This window comes from Aquila chrysaetos, chromosome 3 (assembly GCF_900496995.4).
Source record: "Aquila chrysaetos chrysaetos chromosome 3, bAquChr1.4, whole genome shotgun sequence".
Classification (NCBI taxonomy): Eukaryota; Metazoa; Chordata; class Aves; order Accipitriformes; family Accipitridae; genus Aquila; species Aquila chrysaetos.
Window position 1 is genome coordinate 16,500,647 of NC_044006.1, and position 19,907 is coordinate 16,520,553.

Here is a 19,907-nt window from a genome sequence, read left to right on the forward strand (position 1 = left end):
TAAGGAGACCTAGCTGCGAGAGTGCCACAGTGGGGGACTGAGGAGAGCTACTCGCATTGAGCACCACCCTTCCCCTCCCTTGCTCTCCATAGTCACGACACTGTTACGCCTGGGAGAAGCCACGAGCTCCTGAGCTACCCAAGCGAATGGAGCGGAAAGCGGTGGATGCTAACAGCAGTGAAGGGAAGACAAGAATTTGACTAAACTTTTCCTTTCTTCTGAAGGGCCCCCTTCCAGGCGGGTGGGAAGCCACAGAAGACCAGAGCCTGGAGAAAGCACTGCTTCAGGTGGAAGAGGAGCAGCAAAGGTACAAGGAAGAAGCGTTCCCTCATACCTGGTATCCTGGATGCTCGTGGAAGTGAGGGAAAACCTGTCAGTGCTCCCTGGTCTCCCCAAGGGGAGCAGTTGGGCAAGCTGCTTTGAAAGGAGAAAGGTCCACAGTCTGTTTTCTGTGGTGCAGTAATAGCGTTGTGTGCTGAATGGCTCTGTTTTGAGCGGGGGGTTATGCCGGGTGACTTCCAAAGGTCCCTTTCCAGCCTAAATTATTCTGTGGTTCAGTAGGTGAGCGGCTCAGCAGAGTGCTAGAGAAAGGTGATGCGTCCAGTGATCAGACAGCACGAAGGGGAGGCAAGACGTGAACTGTGGGCATCGTCAAAGTTGAAGGGGAAACCGAAATTGTGGGTGGAAGTAGAAGGCTTAAAGCAAGGAGAAGCAATGAGTATGCCATCACAGAGAGATCTTAGTTAATCCTAGAAAGCACTTTTACTGCCTCTCAGTTTGACAACAAAGTCAGTGTTGAGGGAGTTGGGAAATCACGGAGATGCTGCTTGTGGATAGCAGTTGTTCAGCGACCTCATTGCTGTTTCTCCCTTTCCAAGGTGTGAGACTCTGGCAGAAGTGAACACTCTCCTGCGGGAACACCTCGATGAAGCGAATGAGGTTAATTCAGCCCTTAAAGAAGATGTTGGAAAACTGACGGCGGATTGGATGAGGGCCCGGGAGGAGCTGGAATTGAAGGAGAGCGAGTGGCGCAGCGAACGTGAGGTAAGGATGGGCGACGGGAATGTCAGACGCGATGCCGGGGTGGAATGAGAATGGGTTTTATTTCTGGCCTAGAGAACTTGCTGTGTGAAAGTCGTGGCACTGTTGAGGATGTATTGGTGTTTATGAGCAGAAGACAGGGGTGTGAGATGGAGGAGTGTCAGCAAATTGTGGTGATGGAAGATGCCCGCGTGCTGTGACCGTACTGCTCGTTCTCAAAGGCAAATGCTTGCTGTTGCTGGGCACTGTAGGGCAGTGACACATGAACGCTCGTCTGTTTTTTAATAGTTCCTAAATCTCTGTCTACAGCAGTGGAGACCGAAGAGAGGTCTGTGTGTTCTCAGATTCAGGGTAGCCAAGAGAAGGACAGCACAGGCCTCCCTTACCAATAGGCTGTTGTAAGCAAATCTGACACTGGTCTTGGAGGGGCTTGTTTTTGTCTTCCTCCACCGAGCCTGTTAGACACCTCTGCAAGGCGAGATGATGAATCGCGATCAGTTTGCTTTGTTGATACCCGCTCCTGCAGGGGAAGTGTGGATGTTCCCTTCTTTGCAGTCAGGTGGCAGGTCTACTGAGGGTGCCTCTGTGGTGGCTCTTCAGTCCTTGATGCCCCCCCCCGTTGGAATAGTTCTTAAAGGAGACCTGGTGATGAGGTTGTACCCTCTCCTATCTGAAAGGCTTGTACAGACAGCGAAGGCTGAATTGGCATTTCTTTTTGTCTTTGCCTGTTTAGCTTTATGACAGCTACCTAAGGGGTGAACGCAGCCGTCTACTCAGCCTGTGGCGTCAGGTGGTAACCTTCCGCTGTCATTTCCTGGAAATGAAGACTGCCACTGACCGGTGAGTAGAAGCGAAGGCTAGATCTCGTTGCAGAAAAAACACAGCTTCCCTTCACAGCTGCTTTTTGAGCCTTGATGTTACGCTAGCTGCGGCCAAAGATACAATTTCTCCTTTGGTAGTCTGAAGCGATGCCATTAAGCATGCCTTAGGCTATATTCAGAATCATTTTGTTTGATGCTGCTTTTCAGATAAGCTGATGGGCTCAGGCTATAAGCAGTGCAGAGGCCCTGAACAGGTGAACTTGACTATGGTGATGTTTGGGCATATTAACACAGACACAGGCCTATGTGGACGAGTTGGGAGAGACTCACCAAAGCTATGCATGCAGCATGTGGAGCGGTCCCTTTTATAGAGTGATTAAAATTTGCCTTAAATCTCACTGGCTTTCCTTTCCCACTGCTCCTGATGGAAAGATCATTCGTGGATATATATATATATATATATATTTATTTTTTTCCTTCTCATTTCCAGCTTACGTTTATCCTGGTCAGTTTGCATCTGCTTATTCCTGTACCAACACTGTTGAGAGAAAGAATAGCTTCTCTCCCCTGCTATTACATTTCTCCAGTTGATTTTGCTTAGTTTGATCCCTCCCTTTTATGATTGTTTTCTTGTTCTTGGGCTCTCTGAGGTTCCTTTCTCACAGGTGCCTTCTGTGCAGAGAAAAATAGCGTAGCCTAACAGTAAATTCTTCTGGTGTCAGCATGCAATTTCAAACTCTGGGTTACCGTCAGCCATTTCCCTTATTTGGTGATAAGCTTTCCTTAATGCGTAGAGTATGCCTGACCCGCTGGTTAATTCTTGAAGCCTTCTGGCTGTTCCATACATTTCCTCTTATCTCTGAGGAGGAAAATAGATTCATTCCTCAACCATCAAATAGACCCATTGCCCAAGGATCAAGATGTGTCCTGATCCCAAAGTGTCAGATGAATGATTCGTCCCCAGCGAAGATGTCGTCTTTCCTGCCGGCTTTTACTGTTGCGCAATTACGTGCTTCGGAAGCGAGTCAGCTGATAAAGATGGTGGTGTGAACATTACCTCTTTCTTGATTCTTCTTCAGAGATCTGTCAGAGCTGAAGGCAGAGCAAATGAGGCTTTCTGGATCTATACTTGTAAACTGCTCCCGCCTAAACTGTGGCGTACGGCCCTGGGAATCCGTTACGCTGGGTAGACCTGTCCTCAAGGATCAGGCACAGCAGCAAGCAGAACAGGAAATAAGCCAGAAGACTTGGGCAGTGATGCACTTACAAGTCGAGGGGGACCCGGAGAAGAAGGAGCTTCAGGACAGGTAAATGTGTTTTAAACTTTGCTGTTAGCAGCGTTATCTTCTGTGGGTGCTTGTTGGATTCATAGGATGGGCTGTGTTCACGTTTAAAACGCACCCATTCTGCACAGCCTTGTTCCTGTCCCTAGTCAAATATTGCCTTCAACAGAACGGATAGGAAGAACCGTCTGACAGACAGAAGCTCTTGTGAGTAAGGCAGGACTGGAAAAGAGATGGCATATTACAATGTTTTTGCTATTAACTGATTCTTGGTGAGAAATGGAGACCGGCGTGAAGAGAGCTCTGTCTCTTGTACAGCCCTTTTGCTAGCCAGGGCTGTGCTAAAGGAGTTGGGAGGAATTTGCACAGGACCATCATATGCAATGTAGCCCCTCCGTACTGCCGTTTCCACGCTAGACTGAGTGCAGAAGGCCTCTGGGGCAAGGTGTGCCATTTTGCAATATCACACATACTAACCTGAATCATCCTGTGATCCTGTGATTATTAGTTTGGGAAATTCATACACATCTCCCCAGACAGATTGCCAGCTCTTTCATCAGTTCACTGCTGAAGGCAAAAGTAATTGTGGGACTATTAATGTGGACTTTAAAAGTCTGTCTTACCCAAAGAAGAACTTTGGAAAGTGTTGTGTCCAACGTATGAAAGAGGAGAGGGAGAAGTAACAGGCGGGAAGCTGTTAGCTACCTGAAAGGCGGTTGCAGCGAGGTGGGTGTCGGTCTCTTTTCCCGAGTAACAAGTGATAGGACGAGAGGAAACGGCCTCAAGTTGTGCCAGGGGAGGTTTAGATTGGGTATTAGGAAAAATGTCTTCACCGAAAGGGTTGTCAAGCATTGGGACGGGCTGCCCGGGGAAGTGGTTGAGCCACCATCCCTGGAGGTATTTCAAAGACACGTAGAGTGTGGTGCTTAGGGACACGGTTTAGTGGTGGACTTGGCAGTGTTAGGTTTACGGTTGGACTCGATGATCTCAAAGGTCTTTTCCAACCTAAATGATTCTATGGTTCTATACTTGTGGTTTTGGAAATGAGAATGTTTTTTACGTTAAAAACTTGTTTGTCTTTCCCCTTCTCATAGACTGAAGGACTTAGCTGCACTTGAAGGAGAACATTCATCATTACAGAGCGAGTTGGTAGTCGCAAGAGAGATGCTGGAGGAATCGCACCTTCAGAGGGATCTGCTGAAGCAGGAGAAACACGAGCTTACCGTGGCACTGGAAAAGGTATGGTCACCTTATTCCGAGGCAGCACACTTGTGGGAGAGGCAGTTGTGATAGCAAGACCACCACAGATGCTGTTTCTGGCAGTAGAAGACAGGGGCAAGGTTGTTGTCCTTCTTGGAAAATGGTGATTGGACCACAGAGGCTCTCTGGTGTAGTTAGTGCCCACGTGCTTGTTGGGAATGCTGAACCGGGAGTGTGTCAGAGACACAACAGGGGATCTGGAGTTGCTGCTTGAAGTCAGGGATTTTCCTGTCTTTGTTGTCATGTTGTTCTTTTGTCTCTTCAGGCAGAGCAGTCAGTAGCAGAGTTGACAGGGGCTCAGAATAAGCTGAGTGCTGAAATAGCCGACCTACACGTTGCAGCAGCGAACATGAGCAGTATCAATGAAGCTCTTGCGCTGGACAAAGTGCAGCTGAACAAACTTGTGTTGCAGGTGAGCAGAGTTGTCAAAGGTCTTGCCAGGTGTTTGTCTCCAGCTGCTGCTGCTTCTCAGACTTCTTGCCTTCAGACAGTATGACTGTCTGGATATGGAAACGTTGTTCTTTTCTCTGTCCAAGCCAAAGCTCCTACAGAGTAAATCTTACTGTTATTTTATTTCCTCTGTGCTTCTGTGATCGTAGCTGGAGCAAGAGCATGACGTTCTGTCAGGTAAAGTGGACGAGATGGAGAGAGCAAAGATCTCTGACCAGGAGAGGCTGAACTTGTGTGAAAGAACAAACGAGGCGCTGAGCGCAGAGAAAGCCCACCTGGAGCAGCTGCTGAAGAAAGCAGAGGAGCAACAGGAGGGGCTGCAGGTAGAGCTGAGGATGCTGGCAGAGGAGAAGGCAGAAACCCAAGAGAAACTCAATCAGGTGAGACCAAAACCTGGTGCTTTCTGGGTGGGCTTTTGGCTGCTTGGCTCAGTGAAGCTGTATCTGTTGGATTCTGCAGTGTTTTTTGCCAAGGAGACGCTTGGTAGCGCTGGAGGTCAGACGGCTTTGTTTACTTCCTTCTGGAAATGTGTTGATGGCTTGCAGAGCTGTTGTGCGATTCTCTGAGTCGCCCTCTGCTTCTGCAGATTCCTTTAATCCACCTGTCTGTGTTGGCCTCTGTTTTGGCTTTTGATAAGCTGCAGAGAGGTGATTTGCCTTGCCCACGAGTCTGCGTGAGGCTACTACTCTTCATATGCGTCGAAAGAAGCAAACAGGGTAGCTCTTCACCCACCTTCTGAGGCCAAAACCCCCCGGGGCTGCATGTTTCTATTTATGCTTTTTGTTGTGAAGTCTGCAACTTTCCAAGCTCCGCTTGTTGGGGCCTAGAGGGCGGGACAAAGCGGCAAGTCAGTGTCTGCTGTCCTGTACTGCTAAGAACGGGAATGACATCCTGAAATGGTTGAAACTGTATTTTACGACATACGTGCAGCTTTGAATTGCTAGATTCTCTTTAGGCTTTGAGGGAGAAGATGAGAAAGGGGTGATCACAGAAGACTGTTTACTCTGGACTAACTGGTTTTGGTAGAGTGGAAAAAGAGCTTGGGAGAATTGTATCGCTGGAGGAGACTAGGGAGTTTGCCATCATGTCAGTGTCAGTTTCATAATGTACAATCTTAGGTCTTGCGGGATAACTTTGAGAGGAGAATTGTTTGTTTCTGATGGTCTGTTCTCTGTTAGACAGTCTTAGTTTTGGAGTACGTGGTCTGTTTGGCAAATACCCAGCAGAGGTGTTACACTGCAGAAGAAAGCTAAAAAATCACGGTTAGTCTTCAGGCTTGAATGCCAGCAAGGTCTATTGGACAACTTGTTTGTGTAAGACAAGTAAACAGTATTGTTGGCATGAACTACTGTCCAAATAGAGTCTACCATCTCTTTGGCCACACCAGCCAGACTTTCGTAAATCACTAAATGACACTGCCCACCACAAGGGCTGTTTCCCTGCCAAGGATCACCTCATTACATCCAACTGCTGTACACACTGAAGTAGGTGTGTGGTGGTGTTTTGCGACAAGGTGACGCTTTGATGTTGGTTTTTCTTCTTCTAGAAGGAGAAACCATGTGTATTTCCACTTTATTCGGCGAGCAAAGTTGCTCTTGCTCAAACTTTTCTGAAAATTTCCAGCACTGGAATAGATTCTGATAGAATTTTAGTTTGCAAGGTGGCAGTTGTGGAAGACGTGGTATTTCTGCGTGAAAACGTGTAGTCTGGGGTGTGTACGTTTGTCCTGAAGGGGCTGTCTGGTCCCAGGCAACCCAGTAGGGCCTTACACATCGCTTTCAGGTTAACAGCCCTAGTGCCTTTTGGCAGCCCAGGGTGTTAGGGCAGTATAAAGCAGATGCTCTTAAGCTTTCAGGCCAGAGTACCGGAGCTCTTTCTCCTCTAGCTGATTCAGAAGTGGCGCTGGCTGGCTCTGCACAGAACTCCAGAGAAAGGACTCTGTCGTGGTTTAACCCCAGCCAGCAACTAAGCACCACGCAGCCGCTCACTCACTCCCCCCCCACCCAGTGGGATGGGGGAGAAAATCGGGAAAAGAAGCAAATCCACGGGTTGAGATAAGAACAGTTTAATAGAACAGAAAAGAAGAAACGAATAATGATAATGATAACACTAATAAAATGACAACAGCAATAATGAAAGGATTGGAATGTACAAATGATGCGCAGTGTAATTGCTCACCACCCACCGACCGGCACCCAGCTAGTCCCCGAGCGGCGATTCCCCGCCCCCACTTCCCAGTTCCTATACTGGATGGGACGTCACATGGTATGGAATACCCTGTTGGCCAGTTTGGGTCAGGTGCCCTGGCTGTGTCCTGTGCCAACTTCTTGTGCCCCTCCAGCTTTCTCGCTGGCTGGGCATGAGAAGCTGAAAAATCCTTGACATTAGTCTAAACACTACTAGCAGCAACTGAAAACATCGGTGTTATCAACATTCTTCTCATACTGAACTCAAAACATAGCACCGTACCAGCTACTAGGAAGACAGTTAACTCTATTCCAGCTGAAACTAGGACAGACTCTAACTGTATTTTGTCCCGCTTTCAGGTTCACCGCCAGCAAGAGTCAGCTAGCAGCGGTCTGGAGCAGTTGCGGCAGGAGTCCTCTCACCAAGGGCAGGCACTGGCCAACGTATCCAAAGAGAAGGAATTGCTGGTGCACGAGAAGGCTGCCCTAGAGGTGCGACTGGCAGCCACGGAGCGGGACAGACGAGGCCTTGCAGAGCAGCTGGCAGAGGCCAGGTAAAGGCAGGGGGGAGACCCTAGGCAGGAGATTATTTAATGTCTGTAATTATAGAGGTGATAATCATTACACGAGGATTCATTGCATCCTGTATGCTTTTCAGCTGTTTTCACCTTCCATGGACAGAAAATGGAAGAATCTCGAGCAAAAAAAAAAAAAAAAAAAAAAACAAAGCCCAAACCAGTGCAGCATGGTTTGAATGTTATTTTTCTGACAGCTAAAGCTAACAAAGCTCTCCTGAGCCTTGGGCTGATGTTTATGCCCCCTTGCACGTTCCTGTGTGAAGTCCAAAGCAAGGCAGCATAATTCCTCAGTATCTGGTACCTTGGCTCTGCATTGAGTAATAATTAAACCATGCAGATGTTTACTGAAACCCAAAGCTTCTCTCTGGTTTTGGTTTCTTGTTCTGCGCGTTTGAACTCGGATCTTTCCTTATCAAGTAGTTTGACATGGGATCTTCAGAATTCAAGGCTATTACGTACGGACATTGCGAGTAGGACGCTGCCATTTAGGGTGAAGCTAGAGGCTCGTGCTGAAAATCTTGAGGGCCTACTGTTTCTAGTCTAACTCTTGTTGCCTGTGGTGCAGGACCTAGAGCTGGTTACACCAGCAGCAGGGAAGCCTCTTTTGAATGCTCGCCAGTCTGCGGGAATTGTTGCCCATCACTGACGTCTGGGTCCGGTACTCCTTACCACGTGCTGTTTTGAGATAGACATCATGAAGGAGTTTATGCAGGGAAGGAGCAAGATTTTGTCCTTCTTTCTGCTGGATCAGGTTTCTAAGATCACATGTGACAAGTTCTTCTTTTAAAAAAAAAAAACAACCCCAAACTACCCAACGTATTGAGATGTTTGTCCTCCTCTCAGGTCTTTTTTAGAAGACTCCTGAACTTGCAGAGCTGTACAAATTAGAGATTGTTTGTCATGCTTCTTGACTTTTACGCCTTACCACTCCAGAGTATGTTGTTAGCAAGGCTGATAAACACCATTTTGACTCAGTCTGTTTCTTGAGAGCTGCTGCTTCTTCTGAGCTCCAGCTCCTCTTATTTGATCCAGCTGAACTATATTCTGTCAATTATTGGGCTGTAGCAACTATTCTTGCCAGATGTTGGTCTCAAGAGCCTGTTGTCGTCGTCACAGTTTGGATTCTTATCTTCTCTGTTCTGTTTTAGAGACTGACTTTGATTTATCCTTAAAATGGAGCATATTTACTTTGGACTGCCAGAGATTGGCGTAGTCAGAAATGTGTGCTTGTTCTCCTTCCTGAAGATGCATCCTCCATCGTCCATCAAAGCAGTGGAGTCCTACTGTTGTGGGTCTTATTGTTGTACCACTCGGGTGCCCCTTTACCCTGAAGGATGTTGTCCTGGTTGCATGCCTGTACTAGTGAGGCAGTGCTGTGTATGGTAGGAACCTGGCACACAGGAGGCCGTGTTAGATCAGGGAGGCAACTTCAGCTCCTGGTTCCAGAATCCTGTGTGTCATACGCAGCAGTTGGTTGAAGTCTATGGATGTAACAGTTTGCCTCCGCAGTACTACAACTTCCATTTTAAAGAGCGGCAAGTCGTTTGGGCTACTGCCTACTTAGTTAGCAACGCTTAGAGAAAAGTAGCAAGTTTTTTCTCTTGAACTTCCAAGAGTTTAAACTGAAGGCTACCTGTCTCTCCTTTCAGGTCGTCCTTATTCAGATAAAATCTAGTTCAGATTTCTTACAATGCTGCTTACAAGCATGAGATTTTACTATATCATCTGATGTATTGCTTTAGTCCCTTTGAAATACAGGGAGTCTGGAAGATCACCTCCCTATACATACACTGCGAACAGCATCAAAAAGTCACGAGTCAGCCAGGGAGATTACTCTTACTCTGTGCCCCCACAGAGCAACCTGGAAGTGACGATGAGCAAAGGGCTGTGAGCAGAGGCTGGGCTTTTGCTTGCTGGCACAGACTTTGTGAGCACAGCTACCCGAGTGTCAGAGGTCAGACAATAGCAGTTTAAGATTTGACTATGGAGATCAAATTCGCTGGGCTTTCTGTGTTACGCTAGGTCATAAGTAAAGCCTGGGCATTCCCTCGGAGGGGCCTGCATTGCTCTTTTAAATGGCAGAAATATGCCTTCTGTATACCAAGTTTCCATGCAACCCATTTTCCATGCTGAGGGGTAGGAATCTTGAACCGGTTCTTACTGGACTAACTCCCTGTGGGCGTCAGGCGCAAGAAACTCATTTCTCTCCGTATTGGCGTCTTGTAGGTCCGGGAGGGAGACCCTGGAATCCAGCCTGTTTGAGGCTCAGCAGCGCTTACGTCAGCTGGAGATCGCCAGGAGTCAGCTTGAAATCCAACTTCACACAGTCAGGCAGGCCAAGGAGGTGATACAAGGTGAGAGCCTCATGTGCTTTGTTTGTGGTGATCCCCCTGCCTAGGGAGGATGGTATAAAAATAGCTCTCCGTCTGCAGTGCTTCTAAGGAGTGAAGGAGCTGGAGACAGATCCCTCCTACACTGAAATTCAAATGGCTTAAGGTTAGTGAAGTCAGAACCGCTGTTTGTGTAGGCCCTGACTCTTGCCATTTGTCACGTTTGCAGGGGAAGTGAAGTGCCTTCAACGTGAGCTGGAAGCAGAGAGATCTCTCATGAAGCAGGAACGGGAAAACATGGCGCAGCAGCTCTTGCGGAGAGAAGAGCAGTATAACGATACCCTCAGACTTCGGGAAACTGATCACGAAGTGGAAATAAACAAGCTCCTGCAAGAGCTGGTAGGAAACAATATGCTTCTGAATTCTTCAGGCAAGCTTTGTGGGCTGGCTTTAGAAGAATAATAGCCTGAGCGTGTGAAATGGCAGCAAGCGCCTGTCATAGGCCACACGTTGCTAGGCCAGGCAGCAGAGCCAACGGCTCGCACTGAAAGCACGTGAAGACCTACAGGACTATGCCGGGACAGTAAATGCAAGCCACGGATTCCGTGTGGGCCTAGGACGAGTTGAGCAGAAGGTTGGGTGGTCCCCACCCAAAGCATGGCAGTAAAGGGGTAGGATCTTACCAGACTCCTGTCTACCACGAAGTAGACTCCTAACTTTCCTGCCAACTGCAGTCGTGGGAACTTTGTTCCTTTCTTTCTGTCCTTTCACGGTTTGACAGAGGTGTTATCTTTGGGTTGCAGCATATGGAACAGCCCCTTGTTCCTGGTACTTGAGTTTGTGGCCCATCTTGTGACTAGGGCATCAGGGTACTGGTCTCTTTCTCACCCTGCAGTCCATCTGCCTCTTTTCCTTGATGAGAATGGAGTGGAGCTTTGAAAATAGAGACTCTGAGACTAGAGAGAAATCCTGTAGGCGAGAGGTGCTAGGAAACAGGCAGCCGCCAGAGAGGGGAAGGGTAACATCTCCTTTTCTTATTAGTTGGACTCAATGATCTTAAAGGTCTTTGCAACCTAAAGGATTCTATGATTCTTCCACCTGCTGACCCTCCTATTAAGTTCCTTGATAGGACATGATTTATGGAGGGCACAAAGACGCTACTGTGCACTGTTGAGATGGGGGCTTGTGGGAAGGATGAAGCTTCACATTTTTTCTTGAGGAGCTTGGCTGGGACTCCATCTTGAAGCCTTTTTCTCCCCTCATCAGGCAAGCGAGCGGGAAGGGCACCATTCAGAACTGCAAGAGGATGCTGCAGAAATGGGAAAAGGAGAAGGCAGAGACAGAAGGGGAGCACGAGAAGAAGCTGTTTGATATGAATCAGAAAGTTGCCACCATGCAAGCTGAACAAGAGGAGGAACGGACGAGAGTGGAAAATGCCAAGCAAGAGGTAAAGACTGTGAAACGAGAATTTGTGTGGGTTTTTTTAGGCTTCTGGGCTCCTTATTGGCAGTGCTTCTCTGCACACTGTCCGTCTGGGTAGAAGCGTCTCTTTGTAAAGAGAAGCGATGCCTTGGCAGCCATGAGACCTTTGTGCCGTGAGGGACAGGGCCTGTAATGCGAGAGGCTACCACAGTGTAGGTTTAAGAAAGGCAGGAAGCGCGTTGCAGCCCGAAGAGAACATGAACACCGTAACTGTGTCTGTGATCTGACCGCTACTCCTTCAAGAGGGCACAGTGGGGTTCTGGAGGATGGTACCATGAAAACTCTACACAGTAGAGGTCCAAAAAAAACCCCAACGCCCAACCCCAGAAACGGGAAATCCCAGGTTGGGGTTGTTCTGTCTTCCTTTCCTCCCTCCCTATCAGAGAGAACATCATCATGCCACTGCCTAAATCGTGGTTAGTGTGGACTTTAAATCCTGGCTGCAGTTCTGGCAGCTCCTCCCCAAAAGAACACGCTAGCGCTAGAAGAGCTTCGGAGAAGGGCAAAAGGGACTGGCCGAGTAAGCTGGGAAAGACGCAACCGAAAGGGTGGCGCAGGAAAGGTCTTACAACATCCCGAGAGGCAGGGAGGGAGGGGGCAAGCCCCGGACTGCCACTGAAGCAGGAGTTCAAATCTAGTACGAAAAGCAAACATACATAGGTGGAATTATTGAACCTCTTTGTCACTGTTTCACAGCAGGAACGGGACAGACTGCGAGCAGTTAAAGAAGAACTGGTACGGGAGATAAAACTTCTTCAGGAATCAGTCACAGCCTCCGACACCCGAGCAAATGCAGCAACAGATAGGAATCGCTGCCTTGAACAAGAACTTCAAACTACATTGTCTATGTTAAAAATCAAAAATGAGGAAGTGGAAACGCAGCGGGAGAAAATCCAGACGCTCCAAGAAGAGGCAGCACAGGGAAAAGCTTTGCAGGAGAGTCTCACTCAAATGACTGCCATCCTGTCAGAGAGGGAGGGAGAAATGAAGTTGTACCAGGAACAGATGAGAATGCTGGAAAAGGAGAAAGAAATGCATGAAACTACTCTCAGTGAGGTTATCAAGGACATAACAGAGAAAAAACAGAAGGTTGAATCCCAGCAAGAACAGATACAGGAGCTGGAGAAGCAGCAAGAAATGCTGAGGACTGCTGTCAGCAAGATGAGCAAAGAGCTGGAGGAGAGAGACCGGGAGATCCAATTCCAGGAAGGGAAAATAATGATTCTAGAACGACAAGGTGCATCACAGGTGAGAAATCTGCAGGTGGATCTTGATCATATGAAAGGAAACTTGAAGGAGAAGAACTTGGAGCTTCTGTCTCTGACTCAGCAGATCCAAGCACTGGAAGGGAGAGAGAACAGGTGAAATCTCTGCACGCGAGCCTTGGAGACCTGAGGGCAGTTCTTAAGGACAGAGAGAGCGAGTGTGATTCTCAAAGGGATCAGTTAAGACTCTTGCAGCAGTACAAGGAACAGCAAGAGGGCTACCTGCAAGAGCTTCGTGGTACACTAGAAAAGATGACCCTTTCTTTATCGGAAAAGGATCAAGAGCTTGAGTCACAACAAAAGCAAATCCGGGAAGCTGAAGAAGTCATGGAAATGCAGTTAAGGACTGTCCGTGACCAACTGGAGCAGACCTTAGGAACCTTAAAAGAAAAGGACAGACTCCTAGACATCCAAAAGCAACAAGGAAGGAGCTATGCGGAAAAAACAGAAGAACAGATGAATGTCTTACACAGAGACTTAGAATACACTACAGCAATACTGAAAGAAAAGGATTTAATGATTGAATCTCAGAAGGAACTGATTGAGACCTTCCAAAAACAAGAGCAAGACTCTGAACAGCAGAAGGAAATTCTGCAGCAGCTTCAGGTGGCACTAAAGGAAAAAGAACAAGAAATTTTATCCCTTAGAAAGCAATGTGAGGCGTGGAAGGGAAAAGGAGGAAAAGCGTGAAGCTGAGCAAACAAATCTCCAAGCAACAAAACTGACTCTGAAAGCAAGAGAGGAAAAGATAGAGGTTCTGGAGGAGGCTATCTCTAAGCTTCAACAGCAAAAGGAGGCGGCAGCGATGCAGACCAAAGCTATATTGCAAAAACTAGAATACGCTGAATCTTCTCTAGAAGCGAGAGGTCAAGAGATAGTGTCTTTGCAAGAGCACGTCCAGGAGCTTCGAGAGCAGAAGGAGTTAGAAGGCAAGCAGGCCAAGAGTCTAGAGCAGGATCTAGACAAAATGAGCCAAATCTTGAAGGAGAACCATTTGGAGTTCCTCAGGCAGACAGAGCAAATGAACGTGTTCCGGCTTCGTGAAGAAAGCACAAAAGTAGCACTAACATCATGCCAGCAGCAAGTGGATCTGCTTGAGCAAGCGGTGAGGAAGAGAGAGGAAGACAATGAAACTCTCGTGCAAAAACTCCAGCGGCAAGAAGAAGAACTGAAGACCTTGCAGAATCTCCAGCTTAGGCTAACCAAGAAGAATGAAGAGGTTAGGCATCGCAGGGAGCAAGAGAAGCTCCTGGAAGAAGCCTTGCATGAGAAGGAGCAAGAGACCAAGGCTGAAGGTGAACTAAAAGAGTTAGAAGAGGAAGTAAGAGCTCTTCGGGAAGATCTCCAGCATGTTCAGCCGACTCTGACAAAGAAGGATGAAGAGATCAAGAACCACAGAGACAGAGTCGGGTACTTAGAGAAGACTCTGACAGAGAGAGAACAAGAGCTTAGGAGGCAGAGTGAACTCTTGAAGCAATTAACATCAGCTTTGCGATGGAAGGATGGCGGGGAGACCCTACAGAAACAAATCCAGAAACTCCAGAAATGGGAGGAAGAGGAAGCAGAGAAGAGGCGAGTTCTCCAGGAGAGAGACCGTTCCTTGCAAAGACAGAAGGAGCTAACCCAACAACTGGCGCATGAGCGGAAAGCCAAGGGGGAAGAATTGGAGCGCACGATTGCTATTTTGAAGCAGACCGAGAGCAGAGAAGTCAAATGGAGAGAGAAGGCACAAGCACTGACTCTTGCCCTTACCAAGAGTGAAATGGCCAATGGGACTCTGAGGGAAGAAATAGCCATCCTGCAGAGTATGGTTTCGGAGAGGGACACGGACCGGTTTCATCATCAGGTAGGCAGTGTGACTGATCATCAGTCAACTAAAATGTCTATAAAGGATTCTAATGACGATGCCCATAAAGATACGGGAATATATAGTCCCATAAATACATGACCTGCTTGTGGTTGTAGCCAGCAGGCTTGCCTGTCTGCGTAGCTCAAGGCATTCACCTGCTGAAATGTTTTCTGTCAGCCCCCGAACTACTGAGAACTACGGAGCTTGCTGTTAGAATTACCCCAAGCCCAAACGTTGGGGATGGGTAATTGGTTCTCTCCTATGTAGGCAAGCTTAGCCAACGTGTCGTGGTTAGGGTTTGGCATGGAAAGGAAGGGGCACAGTTGACCAAACTAAGGTACTAACCTAAGCAGAATTTTGTAACGATGGTTGCACAGCAGCTACGCTGACGGTGCTTGGAGGATGCTTTCAGAGGTGTAGATTTCTGAGGTACAGCTTTTCCAGTGTATTAAAAATAATGGCATTCGTACCGTTGCCTGATCAGGTGAAAGGCTTCATTGCACATTCAGGATGTACTTGTGCTGCGGTCCAAAAGGCCGGAAGGCAAACCTGTGTGGATTTCCCCACGGTGATCGGGAGGAGGGCCCCTAGGAAGAGAGTGTGTCGCTTTGGCCCGTCAGCCAGGAGGAGCAGAAGGGACTTGGCGCTGTCCATTCCCGAGTCCGGTCGCTCTCCCCGACTTGTCGATTCTGTCCCTCCTAACCTTTATGTGGCACCAGCTCACATCATCTCTCTGTATACCCAGCAGGCTATTGCAGAAGGGGAGCAGCTATCATGGCTCTCGGAGAAGAGACTCCTGTCACAGCAGCTGGAATGTCTGCAGCGAGCAGTTGCAAGGCTGGAACTGGAGAAGGGAGCTGAAGCAACTCAATGCTGAGCTCAGGAGGACTCTCGAGCAGGTAGAACAGGCTTTCACTGCCTCTGCCAAGCCTCACGGTCCTCTGGATCACACCACATTTCCACAGACAGCACTTTGGAGTCCTCTGCTTGTTTCCTTCCCTCTCCCACTTCCCCCTGCGGACACACGCTTTTGTATTTTCTCTCTCTTCTGGCACCCCGTTGCCTTCACAAATGCGCATTCACTCCGGTCCCACCCTTCTTGCCCCAGTGTCCCCATACAGGCAGATTTGACACTCTTGTGTCAGGAACTGTTTCCTCTTGCTCTTTCTCTTCCATTGCCTACTTCGAGTGCTTTTTGCCCGCAGCGTTCTCTGGTGCAATTAACAGCCTCTGAGCAGAAATCTCCTTGCCACGATGTCCAGAGCTCCTTTTGCTCCTTGTCTGGTGGCAGGTTTCTGTGACCCTTTCTCCTATCACCAACGTGCAGGTGGAACGTGAACGGAGGAGACTGAAGAGATATCACAGTGGTCGGTCGCTGCCAGATGCGTGCGGATTTTTGCTCTCTGACCAGCACAAGATGGCTGCTTCTAGACAGGTGAGAACAGAATCTCACTTGGTGGGAGGAGGGTCTGGCCATACAGAGGAACAGTGGCAAATGCCAGTGGCAGCAGCCCCCCAGTGTAGACCTAAGAGAAGTGGAACGTAGACCATGGCCCTGGCCACACTGGAGACCAACAGGAAATCCTTGCATTTTCTTCACAGGAGGAGTCTCACGCTCGCTGCAGTCGTCGATTAGCTGAGTTGCAGAACCAGGTGAGGAGTAGGAAAGCTCTCATCAAAAGCTGCCATGGCTGTACTGAGGGGCACAGCTTTGCAGGATGCTACAGCCCGAGTTTTGTTTGGCTGTCAGGAAGTGAGTACACCAGGCAGTGGAAATACCCAGTCAGTCAGACACATCTGTTGGCCATGGCCAAACAACATCATGCACCTAGGTCTAGTCTCTGACTTGCCTAAAGGTCAGGCATGGTGGGAGAGGGATTGGAGGAAATTCAGAGAACTGGCACTTGCCGGAATATAGAGAAGATTCTAAGGATGTTCCCCTTGAGTCTTACTCATCTTGTTGACTGCTTCCATTTTCCCTTGACTCCGTTAACAGTGGAGCTTGCACTCTATCAGAGCTCCAGGGATCTGAGGCGGCGCCAGAGCTTACAGCCTTCAGGCAACCGTTAGTCTCCTATTGCTATGCTGTGCTAATCACGATCCCAGTATCGGACCGAGTCGGAGACCCAAGCACAGTGTGGACGCTTGTTTTATCAGTGTAAGAATGTACATCCCAGCTCCTGAACCCTACTGCATCCCTTGACAGCGGTACTGGCAGTAGCAGCAGTCCACGTACTTTTATGGGTCTGGTGCGCCCCGGTCTCCCTGAGGAGGTGAATCTTCGCAGGTGTTCAGGGCAAAATGCCGTAAGATTTATGCGAGTAAAGTACACGGTGCTCAGCTCTGGCAAGTGAGCCGAGCATACCGCTGAAGCCATCAAGTTATACCTTAAGGGTGTTTTCACCAGGAAGCCTCAGCGCCTGAAGTTCTGTTGCTACAGATAACGGATTGAACCCCCTTCCCCCTGTGAGGTTGTGTCTGCCTGCGCTGTGGACCTACTCCAGCAGTTCAGCAGGAAAATGAAGGTGCTCTGCTCAAAGAATCGTCCTCAGCTGGCTAGTTGGGGCACTCCTCTGGGTCTGGGAAACAGCGGAACTGGAACTTGATCTCCCCCTTCCTGGCAGTTGCTCTTAGCAGCAGATGGCCACTTCTGCCACGCATACCTCTGGGTTACCTACCAAAGCGTGGGAGGCTTCCAAGCCCAGCTGCACAAAGGTGCCCTTGTTATTTCAGAGAGAAGGCCAGAGCTGTCCCTCTCTTCAGGGGTGGTGTTCCCTAGCCTATGCGTATCGTTTGCTGTGAAGTCCCTCTGACGTCTTGCTTTCCGTGCGCGCTACCGGCTTCTAATTCAGCACGTCGCATTCCCCTTCTGGAGCTGGCTGCCCGAGTTTCCCACCTAGTCTGCTCTAGATGCTTAGCAGATTAGGGACCCTCTTTTTATCTGGTTTGGCTTTACGTTGGCAGACCTGGGTATTGTAATTCAAACGGAGCAGGTTCCATAAGCCATTAAAACTCCTTTAGGAATTGCTTCTGTTATTTTCCTCAGGGCTCGGTGTTGGTCCCTGTTCTGTTTAATATCCTTATCGATGATTTGGATGAGGGGATTGAGTGCACCCTCAGCAAGTTTGCAGACGACACCAAGTTGGGAGGCAGGGTCGATCTGCTTGAGGGTAGGGAGGCTCTACAAAGAGATCTGGACAGGCTGGATCGATGGGCTGAGGCCAATCGTATGAAGTTCAACAAGGCCAAGTGCCGGGTCCTGCACTTCGGTCACGGCAACCCCATGCAGCGCTACAGGCTTGGGGAAGAGTGGCTGGAAAGCTGCCTGGCAGAAAAAGACGTGGGTGTGCTGGTTGACAGCTGGCTGAATATGAGCCAGCAGTGTGCCCAGGTGGCCAAGAAGACCAATGGCATCCTAGCCTGTATCAGAAATAGTGTGGCCAGCAGGAACAGGGAGGTGACTGTTCCCCTGTACTCAGCACTGGTGAGGCCGCACCTCGAGTACTGTGTTCAGTTTTGGGCCCCTCACTACAGGAAAGACATTGAGTTGCTGGAGCGTGTTCAGAGAAGGGCAACCAAGTTGGTGAGGGGCCTGGAGCACAAGTCTTATGAGGAGCGGCTGAGGGAACGGGGGCTGTTTAGTCTAGAAAAGAGGAGGCTGAGGGGAGACCTTGCAGCTCTCTACAACTACCTGAAAGGGGGTTGTAGTGAGGTGGGTGTTGGTCTCTTCTATCAAGTAACTAGTGATAGGACAAGAGGAAATGGCCTCAAGTTGAGGCAAGGGAGATTTAGGTTAGATATTAGGAAAAAATTTTTTTTACTGAGAGGGTTGTCAAACATTGGAATAGGCTGCCCAGGGAAGTGGTTGGGTCACCATCCCTGGAGATATTCAAAAAGCGAGTGGACGGGGTACTTCAGGACATGGTTTAGTGGGCATGGTTGATGGTTGGACTCGATGATCTTGAAGGTCTTTTCCAACCTGAATGATTCTATGATTCTATGATTCTATGATTTGAGTTCATTTGCCAAGAAAGAATATTTTCGTACTCCTAGCTCGAGGTTGGGGATGGCATTCCCATGTGGAACAGAGCCCTTGGCAAAGCACATGTCACTTTGAAAACAGGAGACCCTCCGGCCTGAGGTTCTCCCCGAAACAGCAAAGCACCGAGCGCTGCTCCCGGTGCTGGCATCTTCTCCGCTCCAAAAAGCAGGCAGAGGGCAACATGCCAGAGGTGCTGTGGCTGCGCTGCCCTGCCAACCTGACAGGAGGTGAGAGCGGCTGGGTCTCTCCCACCAAAAAGCCCAGCAGGCACAACCCGCTGTTGCCAGGAAATAATAAGAGTTTGAGGATTTTGAAGGCCTCGGCAGTCCTTTAAGGCTCATTTGCCCCCTGGGCTTTGTTCATCAGATTATGCTCTGCTCATTTGTGAAATGCTCTGAAGTTAGGAAGAGTGAGAGTTTTCTCCCATTTCATGTGCTAGCTGTCAGGTTTCTAAACTAGATCATAACAGAACGGTTCTTCACTACCTTGTGTAAGCAGCAGTCCTCCTGCTGAGGAGCAAGCATGTGGAACTAAGGTGGCAGTAGCCCAGATCTCTCCTTTGAAAAAGAGGGTTGGGTTACGAAATCCTGTAGAAACCTCTCTCTTTAATATGCATGTAATGTCTCGGTGTTGTACCTGTGAATGGTATGCCAGAAAGAAACTCGGAATTGTCGGTAATGTGAGCTCAGTTCAGGGTGGCTCTGGGAAGCTGTTAGTTCCCATTCCACAAGGACAACGTGTTTGTCAGGGCTGGAGTTGGAGGGTGCGTCTTCCCTGACAGCCGGATCTGTGGAGCTACGGATGGTCCTAACAGCGTGGGCTTGTCTGAGCTCGGCCTTTTGCCTCTTTCAGGTGTCCCTTCTGCAGACGCAGCTGGCACAAGAACGAAAATACAAGCAGGACTATATCGAGTGCTGTGCCAAGACCAGCCAGGAGCTGTCAGACCTTCACCAAGAGCTGTCTCGCTCCTTAGCAGCTGTGGTCAGGGAGCCCAAAGCTGCTGTTCTGGAAGCAGAGACTCGGAAGCTGGGTCAGCCTCTCTGAACCTTCTTTTCCCGTAGAGGAGCAGCTGCAGCATCACGGCGTTCCGGTCTTGTGCCCTTCCTGGAAATGTATTATGTTTTGCTGTGGGAAATGGGGGTACATTTGTTCTGTTTGCGTTCGGAAGCATTTCCTAGCGACAGCGATTTTTAAAATTTTTTTTTAATAAAAGAGATTTTGCAGGACTGCACTTTTTTAGTAGGAAAAAGCAAGGGCTAGGCAAGTATGTGGCTTAGGAAAAGCTTATACTCTTTTTTTTCACTTGCACAAGTAAGCTGT

The 19,907-nt window shown here is 48.8% G+C and overlaps 2 protein-coding genes across 2 annotated transcripts in view; both read left to right on the forward strand.

Moving 5' to 3' along the window:
• Nucleotides 1–204, forward strand: part of LOC115338863 (collagen alpha-1(I) chain-like) — a 145,689-nt gene extending 145,485 nt beyond the window's left edge. Inside the window, exon 4 of the mRNA XM_041122159.1 lies at nt 93–204. Within this exon, the coding sequence (XP_040978093.1) occupies nt 93–204 (112 nt within the window). The remainder of the gene's footprint in view (nt 1–92) is intronic.
• LOC115339323 (centrosome-associated protein CEP250-like) lies at nt 92–19,818 on the forward strand. The gene is given in 20 exon segments (XM_041122483.1): nt 92–307; nt 879–1,044; nt 1,775–1,881; nt 2,942–3,169; nt 4,240–4,384; nt 4,671–4,817; nt 5,005–5,235; nt 7,402–7,595; nt 9,846–9,973; nt 10,179–10,348; nt 11,216–11,254; nt 11,256–11,396; nt 12,128–12,776; nt 12,779–13,365; nt 13,367–14,542; nt 15,291–15,397; nt 15,399–15,444; nt 15,873–15,980; nt 16,148–16,198; nt 19,440–19,818. Coding segments are annotated over 19 exon segments (4,503 nt in total). The 5' UTR covers nt 92–307; nt 879–987; the 3' UTR covers nt 19,632–19,818.
• Nucleotides 19,819–19,907: the final 89 nt, after the last annotated feature.